Here is a 23,917-nt window from a genome sequence, read left to right on the forward strand (position 1 = left end):
CCCTCTTACTTCCTTTATGAAATGATGGTCATAGTTTGTGAAACCTCTAACAACGGCCTCTGATGCTTCACAAACGTTAATAATGACATTCAGGGCCAAATCGTAGACTAACTGGGATTTAGACATGACAATCCGTTTCAGGCCCCACATCCTGGACGGACCACCAAGGCCTTGATTCCGTCCAATTTTTTTTTTTTTCTTACATATTTCTTGTTTCTTGTGAAACTACGTAACACCTCAAACAATACATATTGGGATCAAGACAGGAAAGGTTTTTCAGAGGCCCTTTGTCCTGGATAAATCCTCAAAGTTCCAGGCTTGTAAAATGACGTAACACCCAGTACATATTGGACTCTTTGTAGCCAGATAGGGATTTAGACAGGACATTTTTTTTTTTCAGAGGCCTTATATCCAGGTCGAACCTCTACGATCTTGTTTTTTTCCCTCAAGTGTTCATCTGCTTTTTACCAACTTCTTCTTTTTTTTTTTTGTTTAACTGCTCAACACCTCAAACAATATAAATTGGACTCCTTGTGGCAAATTTGGGAGAGACGGGACAATGTTATTGGTCACCTCACATCTTGAATGAACCCTGAAAGCCTTGTTTCCCTTCACGTTTGTATGTGGCTTTTACCAACTTTTAATTTCTCGTGAAATAATGTAACACCTCAAACAATATACAGTGAAGGAAATAATTATTTGATCCCTTGCTGTTTTTGTAAGTTTGCCCACTGACAAAGACAGGAACAGTCTATAATTTTAAGGGTTGGTTAATTTTAACATTGAGAGATAGAATATCCAAAAAAAAAATCAAGAAAATCACATTGTATAAATTAGATAAATTTATTTGCAGTTTGCAGTGAGAAATAAGTATTTGATCCCTCTGGCAAACAACACTTAATACTTGGTGGCAAAACCCTTGTTGACAAGCACAGCAGTCAGACGTTTTTTTGTAGTTGATGATGAGGGTTGCGCACATGTCAGGAGGAGTTTTGGTCCACTCCTCTTTGCAGATCATCTCTAAATCATTCAGATTTTGAGGCTGTCGCTTGGCAACTCGGAGCTTCAACTCCCTCCATAAGTTTTCTATAGGATTATGGTCTGGAGACTGGCTAGGCCACACCATGACCTTACTGTGCTTCTTTTTGAGCCACTCCTTTGTTGTCTTGCTGTATGTTTTGGGTCATTGTCTTGCTGGAAGACCCAGCCACGACCCATTTTTAATGTCCTGGCGGAGGGAAGGAGGTTGTCACTCAGGATTTTATGGTACATGGCTCCATCCATTCTCCCATTGATGCGGTGAAGTAGTCCTGTGCCCTTAGCAGAGAAACACCCCCAAAACATAATGTTTCCACCTCCATGCTTGACAGTGGGGATGGTGTTCTTTGGGTCATAAGCAGCATTTCTCTTCTTCCAAATACGGCGAGTTGAGTTAATGCCAAAGAGCTCAATTTTTGTCTCATCTGACCACAGCACCTTCTCCCAGTAACTCACAGAATCATCCAGGTGTTCATTGGCAAACTTCAGATGGGCATATGTGCCTTCTTGAGCAGGGGGACCTTGCAGGCACTGCAGGATTTTAAGCCTTTAAGGTGTAATGTGTTAACAATGGTTTTCTTGGTGACTGTGGTCCCAGCTGCCTTGAGATCATTAACAAGTTCCCCCTGTCTAGTTTTAGGCTGATCTCTCACCTTCCTCATGATCAAGGATACTCCACGAGGTGAGATCTTGCATGGTGCCCCAGATCGATGTCGATTGACAGTCATTTTGTATTTCTTCCATTTTCTTACTATTGCACCAACAGTTGTCTCCTTCTCACCCAGCGTCTTTCTTATGGTTTTGTAGCCCATTTCAGCTTTGAGCAGGTCTATGATCTTGTCCTTGACATTCTTAGAAAGCTCTTTGGTCTTGTCCATGTTGTAGAGGTTAGCGTCTGACTGATTAATTGAGTCTGTGGACAGGAGTCTTTTATACAGGTGACTATGTAAGACCGCTGTCTTTAATGCAGGTAACGAGTTGATTAGGAGCATCTAACTGCTCTGTAGCAGCCAGAACTCATAATGGTTTGTAGGGGATCAAATACTTATTTCTCACTGCAAAATGCAAATAAATTTATACAATGTGATTTTCTTGATTTTTTTTTTGGATATTCTATCTCTCAATGTTAAAATTAACCTTCCCTTAAAATTATAGACTGTTCAGGTCTTTGTTAGTGGGCAAACTTACAAAAACAGCAAGGGATCAAATACTTATTTCCTTCACTGTATATCTGTGTGGCCAAATTGGGAATTACATTATACAGTGACATGTAAAAGTTTGGACACCCCTGGTCAAAATTACTGTTATTGTGAACAGTTAAGCAAGTTGAAGATAAAATGATCTGTAAAAGGCATACAGTTAAAGATGACACATTTACTTTGTATTTTAAGCAAAAATATATATATTTTCATCTTGTACATTTTAAAAATTACAAAAAGGAAAAAGGGGCCGATGCAAAAGTTTGTGCACCCTGCATGGTTAGTATCTAGTAGCGCCCCCTTTTGGAACGATCACAGCTTGTAAACTCTTTTTGTAGCCAGCCAAGAGTCTTTCAGTCCTTGTTTGAGGGATTTTCTTTTTTCCTTGGAAAATTCTTCCAGTTCTGTGAGATTCCTGGGTCGTCTTGCATGCTCTGCTATTTTGAGGTCTAGCCACAGATTTTCAATGATGTTCAGATCAGGTGACTGTGAGGGCCATTGTAAAACCTTCAGCTTGTGCCTTTTGAGGACGTCTATTGTGGATTTTGATGTGTGTTTAGGATCATTATCCATCTGTAGAAGCCATCCTCTTTTCCACTTCAGCTTTTTTACAGATGGTGTTATGTTTGCATCAAGAATTTGTTGAAATTTCATTGAATCCATTCTTCCCTCTACCCGTGAAATGTTCCCTGTGCCATTGGCTGCAACACAACCCCAAAGCATGATTGATCCACCCCCATGCTTAATGGGGTTTTCCCACAAGCGAAGCTTCATTTTAATCAATAGATCTTGGAATAATAATAAGTTCCACAATTGGATGTGTTTCAATAAAATGTCCCTGTGCTGAGATAATCTTATAAATGTGCCCCTGCTGTGTACTGTGTAATGGCTGTATCTGATGTACGGAACATGCAATAAGAAAGCACAGCAGCACACTGTAAGGGCCAATACATATGCAGACACTGAGACCATAAGAGCTAATCTGCATTATTGCTAAATAAAATGTACTTACAAAAAATGAAAGCTCTTAGCACATAAATTGGCCAATTCATGTGTGCCCATCAACCACGACAAGGTAGCCTCCGCATGGTGGGTAACTAACCTCCTAAATATGCCTCTCTTGGGCTAGAAGCCTACAAATTTAAGTGGGCCAACACTAATTAAAAGCACCCTTGGGCTGATGGGTGGAGTGCAGAGTCAGAAAAGGAGGCAGTCAAAACCTCTGTGCTTTCCTATTGTAGGTTATGTAGTCATTGCAGCGTGCACCTGTACACACTATATGGAGGTGCTGGTCAGGTTTTTTGTTCTTTGTGTGTACGGAACATGGTCTGATCATACCACATCTCCTGGGCAGGGGAGAAAGAGTATACAGACATTACAGCAGGGGATCACAGAAGATTCTTTCTGTGAGGTAAAACATTCCCTGCCTGATTTTAAACAATGTTTTACTTCACAGAAAGAATCCCCTGCTGTAATGTCTGTATCCTCTTTCTCCCCTGCCCAGGAGATGTGGTATGATCAGACCATGTTCCTGTACAGTCAGACACAGCCATTACACAGTACACAGCAGGGGCACATTTATAAGATTATCTCAGCACAGGAACATTTTATTTAATCACATCCAATTGTGGAAGTTATTATCATTCCAAGATCTATTGATTAAAATAAACTTCTGTTCGTGGGAAAACCCCTTTAATGGTTGGCGAGATGTTCTTTTTCTGAAATTCTGTGCACTTTTTTTCTCCACACATACATTTTGTCATTGTGGTCAAAGACTTCTATTTTAACCTCTTTGGTCCACAGGACTTGTTTCCAAAATGCATCAGGCTTGTTTAGATGTTCTTTTGCACTTCTGATGCTGATTTTTATGGTGAGGACACAGGAGAGGTTTTCTTCTGATGAGTCTTCCATGAAGGCCATATTTGTGCAGGTGTCTCTAAACAATAGAACAATGTACCACAACTCACTGAAATGTTACTTGATCTTCCAGATCTTATCTTGACCTCCACTGTTCCTGTTAAGTTATTAGATTTTGAACTGAGGAAAGGACAACTTGAAAACGCTTTGCTATCTTCTTAATGCCTTCTCCTGCTTTGTGGGCCTCCACCATTTTCAGAGTGCTAGTTAGCTGCTTAGAAGAACCCATGGCTGGGAAATTTGCATCACCTGGCCTTTCCTAATGATGATAGTGAACAAGCCATAACCCTAACAGGCTAATTAAGGTCTGAAACCTTGGTCAAAGTTATCTGAGCACACAGATCTCCAAGAGTGCATAAACATTTGCATCGGCCCATTTTCCTTTTTGTAATTTTTAAAATGTAAAGGATGGAAATATATTATATGTATGTATATGTATATTTTTTGCCTCAAATACAAAGGAAATATGTTTTTTTTTTTACCTTTTTAGGCCTTTTAGAGATCATTTCATCTTCAACTTGCTTAACTGTTCACAATAAATGTAATTTTGACCAGGGGTGCCCAAACTTTTACATGCCACTGTAATAATACATTGCTGAGTGCCCTGGATGAAGCAGGACCTGCTACGCACAGAGCGACCCGGCACAAATGACGGCAGACCTGACGCACGCTGCAAACACTTTTTCTCCAGCAGTGCTCAAGGTAGGCCGAGTGTCTCTGGAGAAAATAACTTTTAAGCCACGGCCCCACTATCAGTATTCAGTCAGTATTTTTTCTCAGGAGTGGGAGCTTAAACCAGGTGAGGAACAATCAGAGAAAAGGTATAATAGAAACAAGTCACCAATTCTGCATTTATCACCCACTCCTGGTTTTGTCTCCCACTCCTGAGAAAAAAATACTGACGGAATACTGACCAAATACTGATAGTGGGGCCGTGGCTTTAGTTGAAGCCTTTATCTACTATAAGTTCATGCTGAAAACTCTGCTCTCCATCTGGTCAAGCAAGTCTACTTCACCACCCTCATTACATTAGTAGTAGACCATCCAAAACCACTCTTCAAAACTTTCCACTCCCTCCTGAACCCCAAAGTACAGGCCCCTGTGACCTACCTAAGCTCATATGATCTCAACTATATCTGTCAGGATATTTTCGTACAATCCCCCCAGATCCTGGTCCCCTTTCTCTCCTGCACCTCAAGTTCACTTTTTACTTTTGAACCTGTTGCAAAAGAAGTCACCCTGCTCCTCACTTCTTCTCGCCCTACAACCTGCGGCAGTGACCTTATTCCCTCACATCTCCTCCATTCTTTCTCTACAGTTGTCACTCTCCACCTAACTAAAGTATTTAATCTCTTTCTTCTGGTATTTGTTCTTCCTCCTTCAAACACGCCATCATAAACCCTTTACTTAAAAAGCCATCCCTCTACCAGAACTGGGCAGCTAACTACATCCCTGTCTCTAATATTCCCTTCATTTCTAAACTCATGGAAAGCTTGGTCCACTCCCATCTAATCCGCTATCTCTCAGATAACTCTCTTCTTGACCCTTTAAAATCCAGTTTTCACTCTTTACATTCCACTGAAACTGCCCTCACCAAAGTCTCTTAACGATCTACTAACAGCTAAATCTAATGGTCACTGCTCCCTGCTGATTCTCCTGGATCTCTGCAGTATTTGAAACAGTGGATCACCAGCTCCTCCTCACTATGCTCCGCTCTATCTGCCTCTAGGACAGGGGTGGGGAACCTTCTTTCTGCCAAAGGCCATTTTTATATTTTTGCCATCCTTCGGACCGTGCAAATTGTACGCTAACTCTGCCCACCGAGTAAATCTTGATGCTGGCACTAGTGTCTGGATGTAATCTTTCATTGCACACGCCTCAGCGCTCAGTAGTGAACGCTGTGTGCTTGGGCAAGGAAAAATTAAAAGGCCGGTGGCCATCAAAACACAGCTGCCAGCCCAAGCACTGTAGTCCCCAGGAATCTGCCCTGGGGCCAGAGAAAAGGTTGTCGCAGGCTGTAAATGACCCTCAGGCCTGAGGTTTCCCACCCCTGCTCTAGGACATCGTTCTCTCCTGGTTTTCCTCCTACCTCTCTGACCATTCCTTTACTGTATCTTTTGCTGGCTATTATTTCTCTATCTTTCCCTTACTGTCAGGGTACCACAAGGCCCAGTCCTAGGCTCCTTCCTCTTACTGTCAGGGTTGAGTCCTAGGCTCCCTCCTCTTACTGTCAGGGTTCAGTCCTAGGCCCCCTCCTCTTACTGTCATGGTTCAGTCCTAGGCCCCCTCCTCTTACTGTCAGGGTTCAGTCCTAGGCCCCCTCCTCTTACTGTCAGGGTTCAGTCCTAGGCCCCCTCCTCTTACTGTCAGGGTTCAGTCCTAGGCCCCCTCCTCTTACTGTCATGGTTCAGTCCTAGGCCCCCTCCTCTTACTGTCAGGGTTCAGTCCTAGGCCCCCTCCTCTTACTGTCAGGGTCCAGTCCTAGGCCCCCTCCTCTTACTGTCAGGGTTCAGTCCTAGGCCCCCTCTTCTTACTGTCAGGGTTCAGTCCTAGGCCCCCTCCTCTTACTGTCAGGGTTCAGTCCTAGGCCCCCTCTTCTTACTGTCAGGGTTCAGTCCTAGGCCCCCTCCTCTTACTGTCAGGGTCCAGTCCTAGGCCCCCTCCTCTTACTGCCAGGGTTCAGTCCTAGGCCCCCTCCTCTTACTGTCAGGGTTCAGTCCTAAGCCCCCTCCTCTTACTGTCAGGGTTCAGTCCTAGGCCCCCTTCTCTTACTGTCAGGGTACCTCAAGGCCCAGTCCTAGGCCCCATCCTCTTACTGTCAGGGTTCAGTCCTAGGCCCCCTCCTCTTACTGTCAGGGTTCAGTCCTAGCCCTCATCCTCTTTTCTTGATATACCCCTCCTATTGGACAAACCATCAGCAGATTTGGTTTCCAGTACCATCTCGATGCTGATGACACCCAATTATACACCTTCTCCTGACCTCACCCTGCATTACTACAAGACACCAGGGATTGTCTGTCCGCTGTCTGTAACATCATGTCCTCCCTCTATCTGAACCTGAATTTTTCCAGAACTAAACTTCTCGTGTTTTCTCCCTCTGCTAACCTACCTATACCGCATATTGCAGTTGCCTTGGGTGGGTTTACCATAACTCCCCAGCAGCACGCCTGCTGTCTTGGGGTAATATGTGACACAGAACTCTCCTTTATTCCCTATATGCGATCACTCACTCGCTCTTGTCACCTGCATCTTAAAAACTTCTCCAGAATCCAACCTTTTCTCACCTTTGAAACTGCAAAAACTCTCACTATCGCTCTTATTCATCATCGTCTGGATTCCTGCAACTCTCTACTGATTGGTCTCTCTCTAACCAAACTTTCTCCTCTCCAATCTGTCCTGAATACAGCAGCCAGGGTTATATGTCCAGCCGCTTCACCGATGCCTCCACCCTTTGCCAGTGATTGCACTGGTTATACCCATTCACTACAAAATACAATACAAACATCTCTCTCACCCATAAAGCGCTCCACAGTTCTGCACCACCCTACATCTTTGTCTACCACCCTACCTGCTCTGCAACTGATCTAAGACTAACATCCTCCATAATCCAAACCTCGCACCTCTGTCTCCAAGAATCCTCTCGTGCTGCACCAGTTTTCTGGAATGCACTACCCCGGACAATCCGACTAATACCTAGCTCCCACATTTTTAAGCATGCTTTAAAAACACATCTCTGTAGACAGGCCGATCACCTCACTAATCTAACTCTTACCTGTTCTCTCTGTCTACATTTTCCTCAGACTCTGCTCCTCCTACTCACCTGTCTCCACGTCCTCCATGCCCCCCAATAGCACACGGTAACTGCACTTGGTGTAGCTGTAGCTGGTGACTGGATCATACAGCTTTATATGAATTGCCCTATTTATTATACTGCTGGCCGGACCGTACATGACGAGCGCATTCTACCTATTGCGTCCCCCCTATTTCCTTATAGATTGTGAGCAGGACCCTCACTCCTCCTGTAACTGCTGAGCTGCGTGTTACTCTGTAATGTCTGATATTGTCTGTACATGTCCTCGCTTATTGTACAGTGCTGCCGAATATGTTGGCGGTATAGAAATAAAATTATTATTATTATTACATTTCAAAGGCCTCACATCCCGGAAGTAAATAACTGTAGATATGTACCTGCATACCGATTCACAATACAAGGTTTACAAGGTTTTTTAAAAAAAAAAAAAAAAAAAAAAGATGACAACCCCGATGGGCACTGCAATGGCTGCCATTATGGATTCTCATTCATGGAGCTTGGAGGAACCAATCGGAAATCAGTTTTTTGTTTTTTTTTTCCGAATGCTCAGGGAATATGTAACCAGGATCCCGATTGGTTGTTGGACGGTCCCATATGTTAGCGCCTCTGCAGCCTTCCGATTCATCCTCCCCTTACAGATAGGGCGTAAGCGCGCCAGGAATAATGTACTCTAATCTGTGTGTACATCTGGTACTCAGTGCAACTGACATATGACGTGAAGACTGACCAGTATTTTGACACCGCTGTTGAGATCTCGAGCTGATAAGTTCATTAAGGAAACGAGATCTGACTTCCTGTAACGGAACAATGTTTGTTTTTATCAGACTTTTTGAAAAAAAAAACCAACTTTAAAATGTAGCCATTTCTTAGTTAGATCTGTTCGGGGGAAAGCTGGGTGATGATGTGGCCGTCATGACAGCTTCATTAGTTATCACTGATCTGCTTGGTGTGGGGAGAGCTAAGTGATTATACAGCCGCCATGACGGCACCGATATCACCACTGATCTGCGTAGCTGCCGATAGCTACATAACTAGGTAAATTTACTGTTCAGGAGCCTGGGAAAGCTGGGTGGGTGAGACTTTTTTTTTTTTTTTTATAAATGACCATTGTCAGGGGCCATATAGACTCAGGACCATGTGGGCAGTGTAATGGTGCCCATTAGTGGTTGGCACCCCCATGGTGGAGACATCTCCATGTAGTGACAGGTCCTCTAACCTCCTGCAGGGTTCGCTCTTCAGTACCTTGGACAGCGGGCATAGTACTGGATCTTTGAAATTGGAAAAGGAGATCAAGCACAGTCCCTATAAAGCGGTGCTTTGCCACTGAGCCCCCAAATATTAATACAAGGAGACCCCAAAATGAGGAGGAAGGTTAAGACGAGCCCTCTCCTGATGTGTGCAACTCACCAGTGCAAATATCTCCATCTGAGCATTGGCCTGTAGTTATACACTTGTCCATAGGAGGGCAGCACAATAGCAATGCCAGTCCTGTCTCTGGATAGCAGTATTATAATGTTATTTTTCATATAGGCTGGTATTATACTGCCCTGTGCTGCTGGTGTAGTAGAGATTCACTTGGCTTTGGGACGTTATTGCACAGGGATTACCATTTCTCAACCCAAAAATGTGTGCAGAGCAGTTGTCATCTTTTTTTTAACCAGACTCCTTTTTAGCAGCTCATGCAAAGTGCATATCCCAGCAGGGGGTGACACTGAGCAGAGGAAGAAGACTTCTCAGTTAACAGCAGTAAAATGAATGATGGTTACTATATATTGTACATTAATTGTACCCGTGTTGTCATCTATGCCAGGTGCCCAGTAATGGAATTCACATCTCTTTCCGGGAGCCAGGAGCCGATACCCCAGTACTCAGATACTGCCCTTACCCAAAGCACTGAGGAGTCCGACTACTTCTACACCCTGGGCAGCGACAACAGCCCGTCTCAATATGGCGGACCTATCTCCAGCCGTGAACTGACTACTTTCCGCCATTCTTCAGGTGCGTAGTGCAAGTTAGATACAATTTTAATTTATCTTTCTTGTACGTAGAAGCAGTATTATAGTAGTTATATTCTTATACATAGGGGGCAGTATTATAGTAGTTATATTCTTGTACATAGGGAGCAGTATTATAGTAGTTATATTCTTGTACATAGGGGCAGTATTATTCTAGTTATATTCTTGTACATAGGAGCAGTATTATAGTAGTTATATTCTTGTACATAGGGGGCAGTATTATAGTAGCTATATTCTTGTACATAGTGGGCAGTATTATAGTAGTTATATTCTTGTACATAGGAGCAGTATTATAGTAGTTATATTCTTGTACATAGGAACAGTATTATAGTAGTTATATTCTTATACATAGGGGGCAGTATTATAGTAGTTATATTCTTGTACATAGGGAGCAGTATTATAGTAGTTATATTCTTGTACATAGGGGCAGTATTATTCTAGTTATATTCTTGTACATAGGAGCAGTATTATAGTAGTTATATTCTTGTACATAGGAGGCAGTATTATAGTAGTTATATTCTTGTACATAGGTGCAGTATTATAGTAGTTATATTCTTGTACATAGGAACAGTATTATAGTAGTTATATTCTTGTACATAGGGGCAGTATTATTCTAGTTATATTCTTGTACATAGGAGCAGTATTATAGTGGTTTTATTCTTGTACATAAGGGACAGTATTATAGTAGTTATATTCTTGTACATAGGGGCAGTATTATAGTAGTTATATTCTTGTACATAGGAGCAGTATTATAGTAGTTATATTCTTGTACATAGGAGCAGTATTATAGTAGTTATATTCATGTACATAGGGGCAGTATTATAGTAGTTATATTCTTGTACATAGGAGCAGTATTATAGTAGTTATATTCTTGTACATAGGAGCAGTATTATAGTAGTTATATTCTTGTACATAGGAGCAGTATTATAGTAGTTATATTCTTGTACATAGGAGCAGTATTATAGTAGTTATATTCATGTACATAGGGGCAGTATTATAGTAGTTATATTCTTGTACATAGGGACAGTATTATAGTAGTTATATTCTTGTACATAGAAGCAGTATTATAGTAGTTATATTCATGTACATAGGGGCAATATTATAGTAGTTATATTCTTGTACATAGGGACAGTATTATAGTAGTTATATTCTTGTACATAGGAGCAGTATTATAGTAGTTATATTCTTGTACATAGGGGCAGTATTATAGTAGTTATATTCTTGTACATAAGAGCAGTATTATAGTAGTTATATTCTAGTACATAGGAGCAGTATTATAGTAGTTATATTCTTGTACATAGGGAGCAGTATTATAGTAGTTATATTCTTGTACATATGAGCAGTATTATAGTAGTTATATTCTTGTACATAGGAGCAGTAGTATAGTAGTTATATTCTTGTACATAGGAGCAGTATTATAGTAGTTATATTCTTGTACATAGGAGCAGTATTATAGTAGTTATATTTTTGTACATAGGGGGCAGTATTATAGTAGTTATATTCTTGTACATAGGGGAGCAGTATTATAGTGGTTTTATTCTTGTACATAAGGGACAGTATTATAGTAGTTATATTCTTGTACATAGGAGCAGTATTATAGTAGTTATATTCTTGTACATAGGGGGCAGTATTATAGTAGTTATATTTTTGTACATAGGGGGCAGTATTATAGTGGTTATATTCTTGTACATAAGGGGCAGTATTATAGTAGTTATATTCTTGTACATAGGAGCAGTATTATAGTAGTTATATTCTTGTACATAGGGAGCAGTATTATAGTAGTTATATTCTTGTACATAGGGACAGTATTATAGTGGTTATATTCTTGTACATAGGGGCAGTATTATAGTAGTTGTATTCTTGTACATAGGAGCAGTATTATAGTAGTTCTATTCTTGTACATAGGGGGCAGTATTATAGTAGTTATATTCTTGTACATAGGGGGCAGTATTATAGTAGTTATATTCTTGTACATAGGGGGCAGTATTATAGTAGTTATATTCTTGTACATAGGAGCAGTATTATAGTAGTTATATTCTTGTACATAGGAGCAGTATTATAGTAGTTATATTCTTGTACATAGGAGCAGTATTATAGTAGTTATATTCTTGTACATAGGGACAGTATTATAGTAGTTATATTCTTGTACATAGGGACAGTATTATAGTAGTTATATTCTTGTACATAGGAGCAGTATTATAGTAGTTATATTCTTGTACATAGGGGCAGTATTATAGTAGTTATATTCTTGTACATAAGAGCAGTATTATAGTAGTTATATTCTAGTACATAGGAGCAGTATTATAGTAGTTATATTCTTGTACATAGGGAGCAGTATTATAGTAGTTATATTCTTGTACATAGGAGCAGTATTATAGTAGTTATATTCTTGTACATAGGAGCAGTATTATAGTAGTTATATTCTTGTACATAGGAGCAGTATTATAGTAGTTATATTCTTGTACATAGGAGCAGTATTATGGTAGTTATATTCTTGTACATAGGGGGCAGTATTATTCTAGTTATATTCTTGTACATAGGAGCAGTATTATAGTAGTTATATTCTTGTACATAGGGGGCAGTATTATAGTAGCTATATTCTTGTACATAGTGGGCAGTATTATAGTAGTTATATTCTTGTACATAGGGGCAGTATTATTCTAGTTATATTCTTGTACATATGAGCAGTATTATAGTAGTTATATTCTTGTACATAGGATCAGTATTATAGTAGTTATATTCTTGTACATAGGGGCAGTATTATAGTAGTTATATTCTTGTACATAGGAGCAGTATTATAGTAGTTATATTCTTGTACATAGGAGCAGTATTATAGTAGTTATATTCTTGTACATAGGGACAGTATTATAGTAGTTATATTCTTGTACATAGGGACAGTATTATAGTAGTTATATTCTTGTACATAGGAGCAGTATTATAGTAGTTATATTCTTGTACATAGGGGCAGTATTATAGTAGTTATATTCTTGTACATAAGAGCAGTATTATAGTAGTTATATTCTAGTACATAGGAGCAGTATTATAGTAGTTATATTCTTGTACATAGGGAGCAGTATTATAGTAGTTATATTCTTGTACATAGGAGCAGTATTATAGTAGTTATATTCTTGTACATAGGAGCAGTATTATAGTAGTTATATTCTTGTACATAGGAGCAGTATTATAGTAGTTATATTCTTGTACATAGGAGCAGTATTATAGTAGTTATATTTTTGTACATAGGGGGCAGTATTATAGTAGTTATATTCTTGTACATAGGAGCAGTATTATAGTAGTTATATTCTTATACATAGGGGAGCAGTATTATAGTGGTTTTATTCTTGTACATAAGGGACAGTATTATAGTAGTTATATTCTTGTACATAGGAGCAGTATTATAGTAGTTATATTTTTGTACATAGGGGGCAGTATTATAGTGGTTATATTCTTGTACATAAGGGGCAGTATTATAGTAGTTATATTCTTGTACATAGGAGCAGTATTATAGTAGTTATATTCTTGTACATAGGGAGCAGTATTATAGTAGTTATATTCTTGTACATAGGGACAGTATTATAGTGGTTATATTCTTGTACATAGGGGCAGTATTATAGTAGTTGTATTCTTGTACATAGGAGCAGTATTATAGTAGTTCTATTCTTGTACATAGGGGGCAGTATTATAGTAGTTCTATTCTTGTACATAGGGAGCAGTATTATAGTAGTTATATTCTTGTACATAGGGACAGTATTATCGTAGTTATATTCTTGTACATAGTGTAAGGCAGCGCTAGTCATCATGCTGGGGGACACTCGCTGCACCTGGTCAATTAAAGCACACCAGCCACATTTTCCAGTGTTTCACAATCCGGCAGTTTATTATTCTTCATACTGCTTATAACCGAGTCCAACTCAGTGTCTCGCCAACATTTACACATATAATGTCCAGGAGCCTTTCAAGTGGCAGACAGGCCCACTTGGCTCCAGTTACAGCTTTCAGCAAAGTCACTTATATCAACGTCCATATAACGCAGTTTTTACCTTTGCCGGGTTTTAGCTGCTTCAGAATTGTTCTGCCACCGCTGTGGCTTTACGGCTTCCCAGATGGGGGTCTCCAGCCCTCGTACCTTCAAAGGCTACTGGTATGTTTTCACACCTAACATCCAGCCTCTGCCTTTCAGGCTTCACCAGGCCTCTCTAGGCCTCACTAAGCCTCTCCAGGCTAACCTTGTCCCACACAAGGAACAGGCCTCACGCCTTTCACACCTGTCTCAAATCTACCAGGGTTTATATATCCTCTAGTGCATACACAGGACCTGTGCGATGTCACTGTCATGTGACCAGTCACCTGGGGGAGGTACATGGTCAGCCAAAACACACCCTGGACCATTACAGTAATGCCGCAAGCCGCTGCATTACAATAGGGACAGTATTATAGTAGTTATATTCTTGTACATAGGGACAGTATTATAGTAGTTATATTCTTGTACATAGGGACAGTATTATAGTAGTTATATTCTTGTACATAGGGGGCAATATTATAGTAGTTATATTCTTGTACATAGGGACAGTATTATAGTAGTTATATTCTTGTACATAGGGACAGTATTATAGTAGTTATATTCTTGTACATAGGGACAGTATTATAGTAGTTATATTCTTGTACATAGGGAGCAGTATTATAGTATTTATATTCTTGTACATAGGGTGCAATATTATAGTAGTTATATTCTTGTACATAGGGACAGTATTATAGTAGTTATATTCTTGTACATAAGGGGCAGTATTATAGTAGTTATATTCTTGTACATAGGGGACAGTATTATAGTAGTTATATTCTTGTACATAGGAGCAGTATTATAGTAGTTATATTCTTATACATAGGGGGCAGTATTATAGTAGTTATATTCTTGTACATAGGGGCAGTATTATAGTAGTTATATTCTTATACATAGGGGGCAGTATTATAGTAGTTATATTCTTATACATAGGGGGCAGTATTATAGTAGTTATATTCTTGTACATAGGGGCAGTATTATAGTAGTTATATTCTTGTACATATGGGGCAGTATTATAGTAGTTATATTCTTGTACATAGGGGCAGTATTATAGTAGTTATATTCTTGTACATAGGGGGCAGTAGTATAGTAGCTATATTCTTGTACATAGGAGCAGTATTATAGTAGTTATATTCTTGTACATAGGAGCAGTATTATAGTAGTTATATTCTTGTACATAGGAGCAGTATTATAGTAGTTATATTCTTATACATAGTGGGCAGTATTATAGTAGTTATATTCTTATACATAGTGGGCAGTATTATAGTAGTTATATTCTTGTACATAGGGGGCAGTATTATAGTAGTTATATTCTTGTACATAGGGGACAGTATTATAGTAGTTATATTCTTGTACATAGGGGCAGTATTATAGTAGTTATATTCTTATACATAGGGGGCCGTATTATAGTAGTTATATTCTTGTACATAAGGGGCAGTATTATAGTAGTTATATTCTTGTACATAGGGGCATAGTCTTCCTTCAGCCTTAAAAACTAAGTCCATCTAGTACAACCCATAGCCTAACATGTTGATCCAGAGGAAGGCAAAAAAAAACATGTGGCAAACACTAAGCTCCACATTGGGGAAAAAAATTCCTTCCTGACTCCATATGGCAATCAGACTAGTTCCCTGGATCAACGCCCTATCAAGGAATCTAGTATATATAACCTGTAATATTATACTTTTCAAGAAAGGCCTCCATGCCCTTCTTAAATTTTAGTAGTGAATCATTCATTACAACATCATGCGGCAGAGAGCTCCATAGTCTCACTGCTCTTACAGTAAAGAATCCGCGTCTGTGATTATAATTAAACCTTCTTTCCTCCAGACAGAGTCGGACTGGAGTGTCTGGGGCCCACAGGAGGAATTGACCCTAGTGGCCCACCCTACAGCTATATGTAAATACCTGTTAGCCGTTATCCCCATTATAGTGGAGCGTCTGCTGTAAATCACAGGCAGCTCCTGCACATCTACTGTGCACCACCATAACTGGGATGTACAATTACGTTAGTTTGCATTAAAGGGCTTCTTTGGTTAAAACAAGTTATCACTGATCCATGAGCTCCACAAAATAGGTGATAACTTATTGATCATTTGGGTTCGAACATTGGAAAACGCACCTATGGGAAGAATGGGGACATTTTGTCCCTGACAGGACACTTATCCCCATTTTAAAATGCAGCGGCAGGTGGGATGTCAGACCGCAGCCTCATTCATTCTCTTTGTGGCTTCCAGAAAAAAACAAGAACAGCCACTGAGGGAATGAATGGATCAGTGGTCAAGTCGCACATGAGCTCCAGTCTAATGGGGATAAAAACTCCACATTCTACCAATTGGTGTGGGTCCCAGCATTCAGACCCCCACTAATCAATAATTTATCACCTGTGGGAGAGGTGATTACTGGTTTTCCTTGGAGAACCCCTGTAAGTGCATCTTGTTCCAAGTATTTAATCACTAATGGAAATAAAGAATCTTCTAATTAATATCAGAGAGAACAAATGACCACCATACACAACACAATCCACTATACCAACACCAATAGTACCACATACAAGGGAGAAATACTGCCACACCATGACTGGACTACATATTACCACCACATAGTGACCGAATAATACTACATGCAAGGGAGAAATACTGCCTCACCATGACCAGAGCACATTTTACCACCACATAGTGTCCGAATAATACTACACACAAGGGAGAAATACAGTTACACCCGTGACCAGACCACATATTACCACCACATAGTGACCGAAAAATACTACATACAAGGGAGAAATACAGTTACACCCGTTACCAGACCACGTATTACCACCACATAGTGACCGAATAATACCACATACAAGGGAGAAATACCACCACACCATGACCAGACCACATATTAATAGCATATAGCATCCAAATAATTCCCCATCATTGCTCTCCCCACCTCCTCCATCATCATTGCCATATCCCCCCACCTCCTCCATCATCATTGCCATATCTCCCCCCACCTCCTCCATCATCATTGCCATATCTCCCCCCTCCTCCTCCATCATCATCATTGCCATATCTCTCCCACTTCCTCCATCATTGCCATATCTCCCCCACCTCCTCCATCATTGCCATATCTCCCCCACCTCCTCCATCATTGCCATATCCCTCCACCTCCTCCATCATTGCCATATCTCCCCCACCTCCTCCATCATTGCCATATCTCCACCCACCTCCTCCATCATCACTGCCATGCCAAATCTCCCCCACCTCCTCCATCATCGTTGCCATATCTCCCCCCACCTCCTCCATCATTGCATATCTCCCCCCACCACCTCTACCGTCATTGCCATATCTCCCCCACCTCCTCTACCGTCATTGCCATATCTCCCCCACCTCCTCCATCATCATTGCCATATCTCCCCCACCTCCTCCATCATCATTGCCATATTTCCCCCACCTCCTCCATCATCATTGCCATATTTCCCCCACCTCCTCCATCATCATTGCCATATCTCCCACCTCCTCCTCCATCATCATCATTGTCATATCTCTCCCACCTCCTCCTCCATCATTGCCATATCCCCCCACCTCCTCCATCATTGCCATATTTCCCCCCACCTCCTCCATCATCATTGCCATGCCATATCTCCCCCACCTCCTCCATCATCGTTGCCATATCTCCCCCCACCTCCTCCATCATTGCATATCTCCCCCCACCACCTCTACCGTCATTGCCATATCTCCCTCCACCACCTCTACCGTCATTGCCATATCTCCCTCCACCTCCTCTACCGTCATTGCCATATCTCCTCCCACCTCCTCTGCCATCATTGCCTTATCTCCCCCACCTCCTCCATCATCATTGCCATATCTCCCCCACCTCCTCCATCATCATTGCCATATCTCCCCCACCTCTTCCATCATTGCCATATCTCCTGCCACCTCCTCCATCATCATTGCCATGCTTCCCCCACCTCCTCCATCACCATTGCCATGCCATATCTCCCCCCACCTCCTCCATCACCATTGCCATGCCATATCCCCCCCACATCCTCCATCACCATTGCCATATCTACCCCCACCTCCTCCATCACCACTGTATTAGTTAAAAAAAACCAAAAAACAACACTTACCCTCTCTGCTCATTCCCCCGCAGCATCGTCCTCGGCTTCCTGCCCGGCATCTTTCTCCCTGACACAGGCCCGCGCCGCATGGTGACATCATCAAGCCGCGCATCTGTGTCAGGGAGAAAGCGGCGGCAGGAAGCACAGGACGGATCCCTCCGCTCCGCTGCCATTTTCCTCCTGTCAGCAGCGGAGCGGGAGAGATCGCATCGCTCCTTGCCCACTGCACACTATGAGGGCAATCTGGCCATGGGCCCCCCGGAGCCTGGGGGTCCATGAAGCAAGCCAGATTGCCCTCATCAGCCGCACTGCAAGGGCCCCCCTCCACCTTCGGGCCCCGGTGCAGGTGCACTGGCGGCCATGTTAACCAGCGGGCCCTGTGCGTCCTGCTCAGGGGCCCGCCGAGGACCCGAGCCCACCGGAGAATTCTCCGGTATCCCGGTACCCCAGTCCGACCCTGCCTCCAGACATAGAAGATGCCCCCTTATCCCTGTCTCAGGCCTCAGAGTAAAAAGATCAGTAGAAAGGTCTTTGTACTGTCCCCTCATATACTTGTACATAGTAATAAGATCACCCCTAAGCCTTCTTTTTTCCACAGTAAATAACCCCAAGTGTAATAACCTGTCTTGGTATTGCAGACCCCCCAGTCCTCATAACCTTGGTCGCTCTTCTCTGCACCCGCTCTAGTTCAGCTATGTCTTTCTTACACACCGGAGACCAGAACTGTACACAGTATTCTAAGTGTGGTCGCACTGGTGACTTGTATAGAGGTAAAATTATGTTCTCCTCATGAGCATCTATGCCTCTTTTAATGCATCCCATTATTTTATTTGCCTTTGCAGCAGCTGCCCGACACTGGCCACTAAACGTAAGCTTGTCGTCCACCAATACACCCAGGTCTTTTTCAGTTACAGTTTTGCCCAGTGTTTTACAATTAAGCATATAATTATACATTTTATTTCCTCTGCCCAAGTGCATTACCTTACATTTATCCCCATTAAAGCTCATTTGCCATTTATCAGCCCAAGCTTCTAGTTTACATAGATCCTCCTGTAGTATAAAATTGTTCTCCTCTGTAATGATTACCCTGCAGAGTTTAGTGTCATCTGCAAATATTGAAATACTACTCTGTATGCCCCCTACAAGGTCATTAATAATTATGTTAAAAAGAAGCAGGCCCAATACTGACCCCTGTAGTACCCCACTGTTAACTGAGACCCAGTCTGAGTGTGTTCCATTAATAACCACCCTTTGTTTCCTATCACTGAGCCAGTTCTTAACCCACATACATATATTTTCCCCTATCCCCATTGTTCTCATTTTATGTATCAACCTTTTGTGTGGAACCGGATCAAAAGCTTTTGAAAAGTCCATATACACAACATCCACTGCATTTCCTTGGTCCAGTCCAGAACTTGCCTCCTCATAAAAACTGATCAGATTAGTTTAACAGGAACGTTCCCTCGTAAACCCATGTTGATATTGGGTCATGAGGTTATTCTTCTTCAGATACTCTAGTATAGCATCTCTTAGGAAACCCTCCAGGATTTTACCCACAGTAGAGGTTAAGCTTACTGGCCTATAATTTCCAAGTTCAGTTTTTGCCCCCTTTTTGAATATTGGCACCACATTTGCTATACGCCAGTCCTGTGGTACAGACCCTGTTATTATGGAATCTTTAAAGATTAAAAATAATGGTTTATCTATGACATTACTTAATTCCTGCAGTACTCGCGGGTGTATCCCATCCGGGCCCGGGGATTTGTCAACTTTAGTGATTTTTAGACGCCGCTGTACTTCCTGCTGGGTTAAGCAAGTGACATTTAATGTACAGTCATGGCCAAAAGTATTGAGAATGAGACAAATAGTAATTTTTCCAAAGTTTACTGCTTCATTTTTTGTAATGGCAATTTGCATATACTCCTGAATGTCAAAGAGTGATCAGCTTAACAGCAATTACTGTACTTGCAAAGTCAATACTTGCCCAGAAAATGAACTTTAACCCCCAAAACACATTTCAACATCATTGCAGTCCTGCCTTAAAAGGAGCAGCTAACATCGTTTTAGTGATTGATCCATTAACACAGGTGTGGGTGTTGATGAGGACAGGGCTGGCGATCAATCAGTCATGATTAAGTAAGAATGACATCACTGGACACTTTAAAAGGAGGCTGGTTCTTGGAATCATTGTTTCTCTTCAGTTAACCATGGTTATCTCTAAAGAAACACGTGCAGCCATCATTGCACTGCACAAAAATGGCCTAACAGGGAAGAGTATCGCAGCTATAAAGATTGCACCTCAGTCAACAATCTATTGCATCATCAAGAACTTCAAGGAGAGAGCTTCCATTGTTGTCAAAAAGGCTCCAGGGCGCCCAAGAAAGACCAGCAAGCGCCAGGACCGTATCTTAAAACTGTTTCAGCTGCGGGATCGGACTACCAGCAGTGCCGAGCTTGCTCAGGAATGGCAGCAGGCTGGTGTGAGTGCTTCTGCACGCACTGTGAGGCGGAGACTCTTTGAGCAAGGGCTGGTTTCAAGGAGGGCAGCAAAGAAGCCACTTCTCTCCAGAAAAAACATCAGGGACCGACTGATATTCTGCAAAAGGTACAGGGAGTGGACTGCTGAGGACTGGGGCAAAGTCATTTTCTCTGATGAATCCCCTTTTCGATTGTTTGGGACATCTGGAAAACAGCTTATTCGGAGAAGAAGAGGTGAGCGCTACCACCAGTCTTGTCTCATGCCAACTGTAAAGCATCCTGAAACCATTCATGTGTGGGGTTGCTTCTCAGCCAAGGGAATCGGCTCACTCACAGTCTTGCCTAAAAGCACAGCCATGAATAAAGAATGGTACCAGAATGTCCTCCAAGAGCAACTTCTCCCAACCGTCCAAGAGCAGTTTGGCGCCCAACAAAGGTCTTTTCCGGCATGATGGAGCACCTTGCCATAAAGCAAAGGTGATAACTAAATGGCTCATGGAACAAAACATAGAGATTTTGGGTCCATGGCCTGGAAACTCCCCAGATCTTAATCCCATTGAGAACTTGTGGTCAATCATCAAGAGACTGGTGGACAAACAAAAACCAACAAATTCTGGCAAAATGCAAGCATTGACTATGCAAGAATGGACTGCTATCAGTCAGGATTTGGTACAAAAGTTGATTGAGAGCATGCCAGGGAGAATTACAGAGGTCTTGAAGAAGAAGGGGCAACACTGCAAATATTGACTTGCTGCATTAACTCATTCTAACTGTCAATATAACCTATTGGTGCTCATAATATGATTGCAATTACATTTCTGTATGTGATATAAACATCAGACAAACACTAATAAAAACCAGAGGCCAGCAGATCATGTGAAAATATAATTTTGGTGTCATTCTCAAAACTTTTGGCCATGACTGTAGAATTTTTGTCATCACTGATCATGTTTTCTGTCATGCGATTTTCTTGTGTAAATACGGTTGAAAAAAAAAAAAAATCATTTAGCATATTGGCTTTTTCCTCATCCTCATCCACCATTTCACCCAGACTATTTTTAAGGGGGCCAACTCTATCATTTTTTAGTTTTTTACTATTTATGTAGTTAAAGAATATTTTGGGGTTATTTTTACTTTCTCTGGCAATGATTCTCTCTGCCTCAATCTTTGCTGCCTTGATTTGTTTTTTACAGAATTTATTTAATTTTCTATATTTATTTAATGCCTCATCACTACCTACTTGCTTTAGTTCTCTAAATGCTTTATTTTTGTCACTTATTGCGCCCCTTACAGTTCTATTTAGCCATAGTGGTTTCCTCCTATTTCTAGCATGTTTATTCCCATAGGGTATATATTGTGCACAGGTCCTATTCAGGATGCTAATAAATGTCTCCCATTTGCTTTGTGTAGCTTTATGTCTCAGGATATCGTCCCAGTTTATTGCACTAAGATCATCTCTCAACCGTTGGAAATTAGCCTTCCTGAAGTTTAGTGTCCTTGTAACCCTCTACTACACATCTTATTAAAGGTTACATGAAAACGTATTATTTTGTGATCACTATTACCCAAGTGACCCCCAACTCGTATATTTGATATGCGGTCCGGCCTATTGGTTAATATTAGGTCTAGCAGTGCCCTTCTTGTTGGGTCCTGAACCAGTTGTGAAAGGTAATTGTCTCTCATAGTTGTCAAAAACCTATTACCTTTGCTTGAACTACAGGTTTCTGTCCCCCAATGTATTTCAGGGTAGTTGAAATCCCCCATAATAATGACTTCTCCTTGAGTCGCTGCTTCATCTATTTGCTTTACGAGGATATTCTCCACTGCTTCCATTATTTTTGGAGACTTATAACAAACCCCTTTCAGTAATTTATTATTTTTTACCTCTCCCCTTATCTCCACCCACAGGGACTCTACATTTTCATTAGATTCACATATATCCTCCCGCAAGACGGGTTTTAAGGATGATTTTACATATAAACACCCCCCCCCCTCGTCGCTTGTTTGTACGGTCATTTCTGAACAGACTATAGCCCTGTAAATTAACTGCCCAGTCATGGCTCTCGTCCAGCCACGTCTCAGATATCCCTACCATGTCATAATTATTTTCCAACAAAATTAATTCTAATTCCTCCATTTTGTTGGTGAGGCTTCTGGCATTAGTGTGCATGCATTTTATGTATCTCTCTGTACCTCTATTCCTTCATACTATATTGACTATTCTAACCCTACCCCCAATTTCTTTATTTGTGCCCAGGTCACTATCTGCACTATCTTCCCCACCTATAAAATGAATACCCTCCCCCCAATCCTTAATTTAAACACTCCTCCAACCTTCTACCCATTTTCTCCCGCAGCACAGCTGCACCCTCCCCATTGAGGTGCAGCCGATCCCTAGCGTAGAGTCTGTAGCCAACTGAGAAGTCGGCCCAGTTCTCCAGGAACCCAAATCCCTCCTTCCTACACCAGTTCCTGAGCAGTATTTCAGAGAATACCACCTTGGAGGTCCTTGCTTTAAGCTTGCAGCCTAATTCCCTGAAATCATCTTTAAGGACCTTCCACCTACCTCTAACTTTGTCATTTGTGCCAATGTGCACCATGACCGCTGGATCCTCACCAGCCCCTCCCAGTAATCTGTCAACCCGATCAGCAATGTGCCAGACTCGAGCGCCAGGTAGGCAGCACACTGTTCGACGATCCCTGTCTTTGTGACAGATTGCCCTATCTGTTCCCCTAATAATTGAGTCCCCCACTACCAGCACCTGCTGGGCCTGCCCTGCTCTCCTATTTCCCTCTTTACTGGAGCGGACACTCCTCCAGCTTTCAGAGGACATGCCTTGCTGCAGCAGTGCTACCCCTGTACTGACACCCCCCTCATCTGCCAACTTTGCAAACTTATTGGGGTGTGCCAGATCAGGACTAGCCTCCCTGGCACTATTCCCTCTACCCCCCTCCTAACTGTCACCCAGCTAGCTGTCTCATTGTCCTGCAGCCTCCTAATACCACCCTCCCCCACATCTACCCCAGTGAGCAGCAGACTCTTTTCCATATTGTCTATGGATCTCAGTGTTGCCAGCTGCTCATTTAGATCCAGTACCTGGGCTTCCAAACACATAACGTGCACACATCTCGCGCAGCAGTATGCACCCACGACCGGCTGTTCAAGGATTGCATACATGTGGCAAAATGTACACTGGATAGCATTGTCAATAATAGAGCTCATTTCCTAATGGGGATTGCACTAGACAGAAATGTTAAGTAAAAAGAAATGTAAAGAATTAATAAAACACAGACAGC

At 41.7% G+C, this 23,917-nt stretch overlaps 1 protein-coding gene across 3 annotated transcripts in view; it reads left to right on the forward strand.

The window, feature by feature from the left end:
- The window catches only part of GATA1 (GATA binding protein 1), a 54,671-nt gene that overhangs the window by 25,434 nt on the left and 5,320 nt on the right, over positions 1-23,917 (forward strand). For all 3 annotated transcript variants that reach the window (XM_073640431.1, XM_073640429.1, XM_073640430.1), the window contains exon 2: positions 9,776-9,963. In XM_073640431.1, coding sequence (XP_073496532.1) covers positions 9,786-9,963 — 178 coding nt within the window. In that variant the 5' untranslated portion in view covers positions 9,776-9,785. The remainder of the gene's footprint in view (positions 1-9,775; positions 9,964-23,917) is intronic.

Source organism: Phyllobates terribilis, unplaced genomic scaffold (genome assembly GCF_046119375.1).
Source record: "Phyllobates terribilis strain yellow unplaced genomic scaffold, ASM4611937v1 Scaffold_7__3_contigs__length_470593459, whole genome shotgun sequence".
NCBI classification, from domain to species: Eukaryota; Metazoa; Chordata; class Amphibia; order Anura; family Dendrobatidae; genus Phyllobates; species Phyllobates terribilis.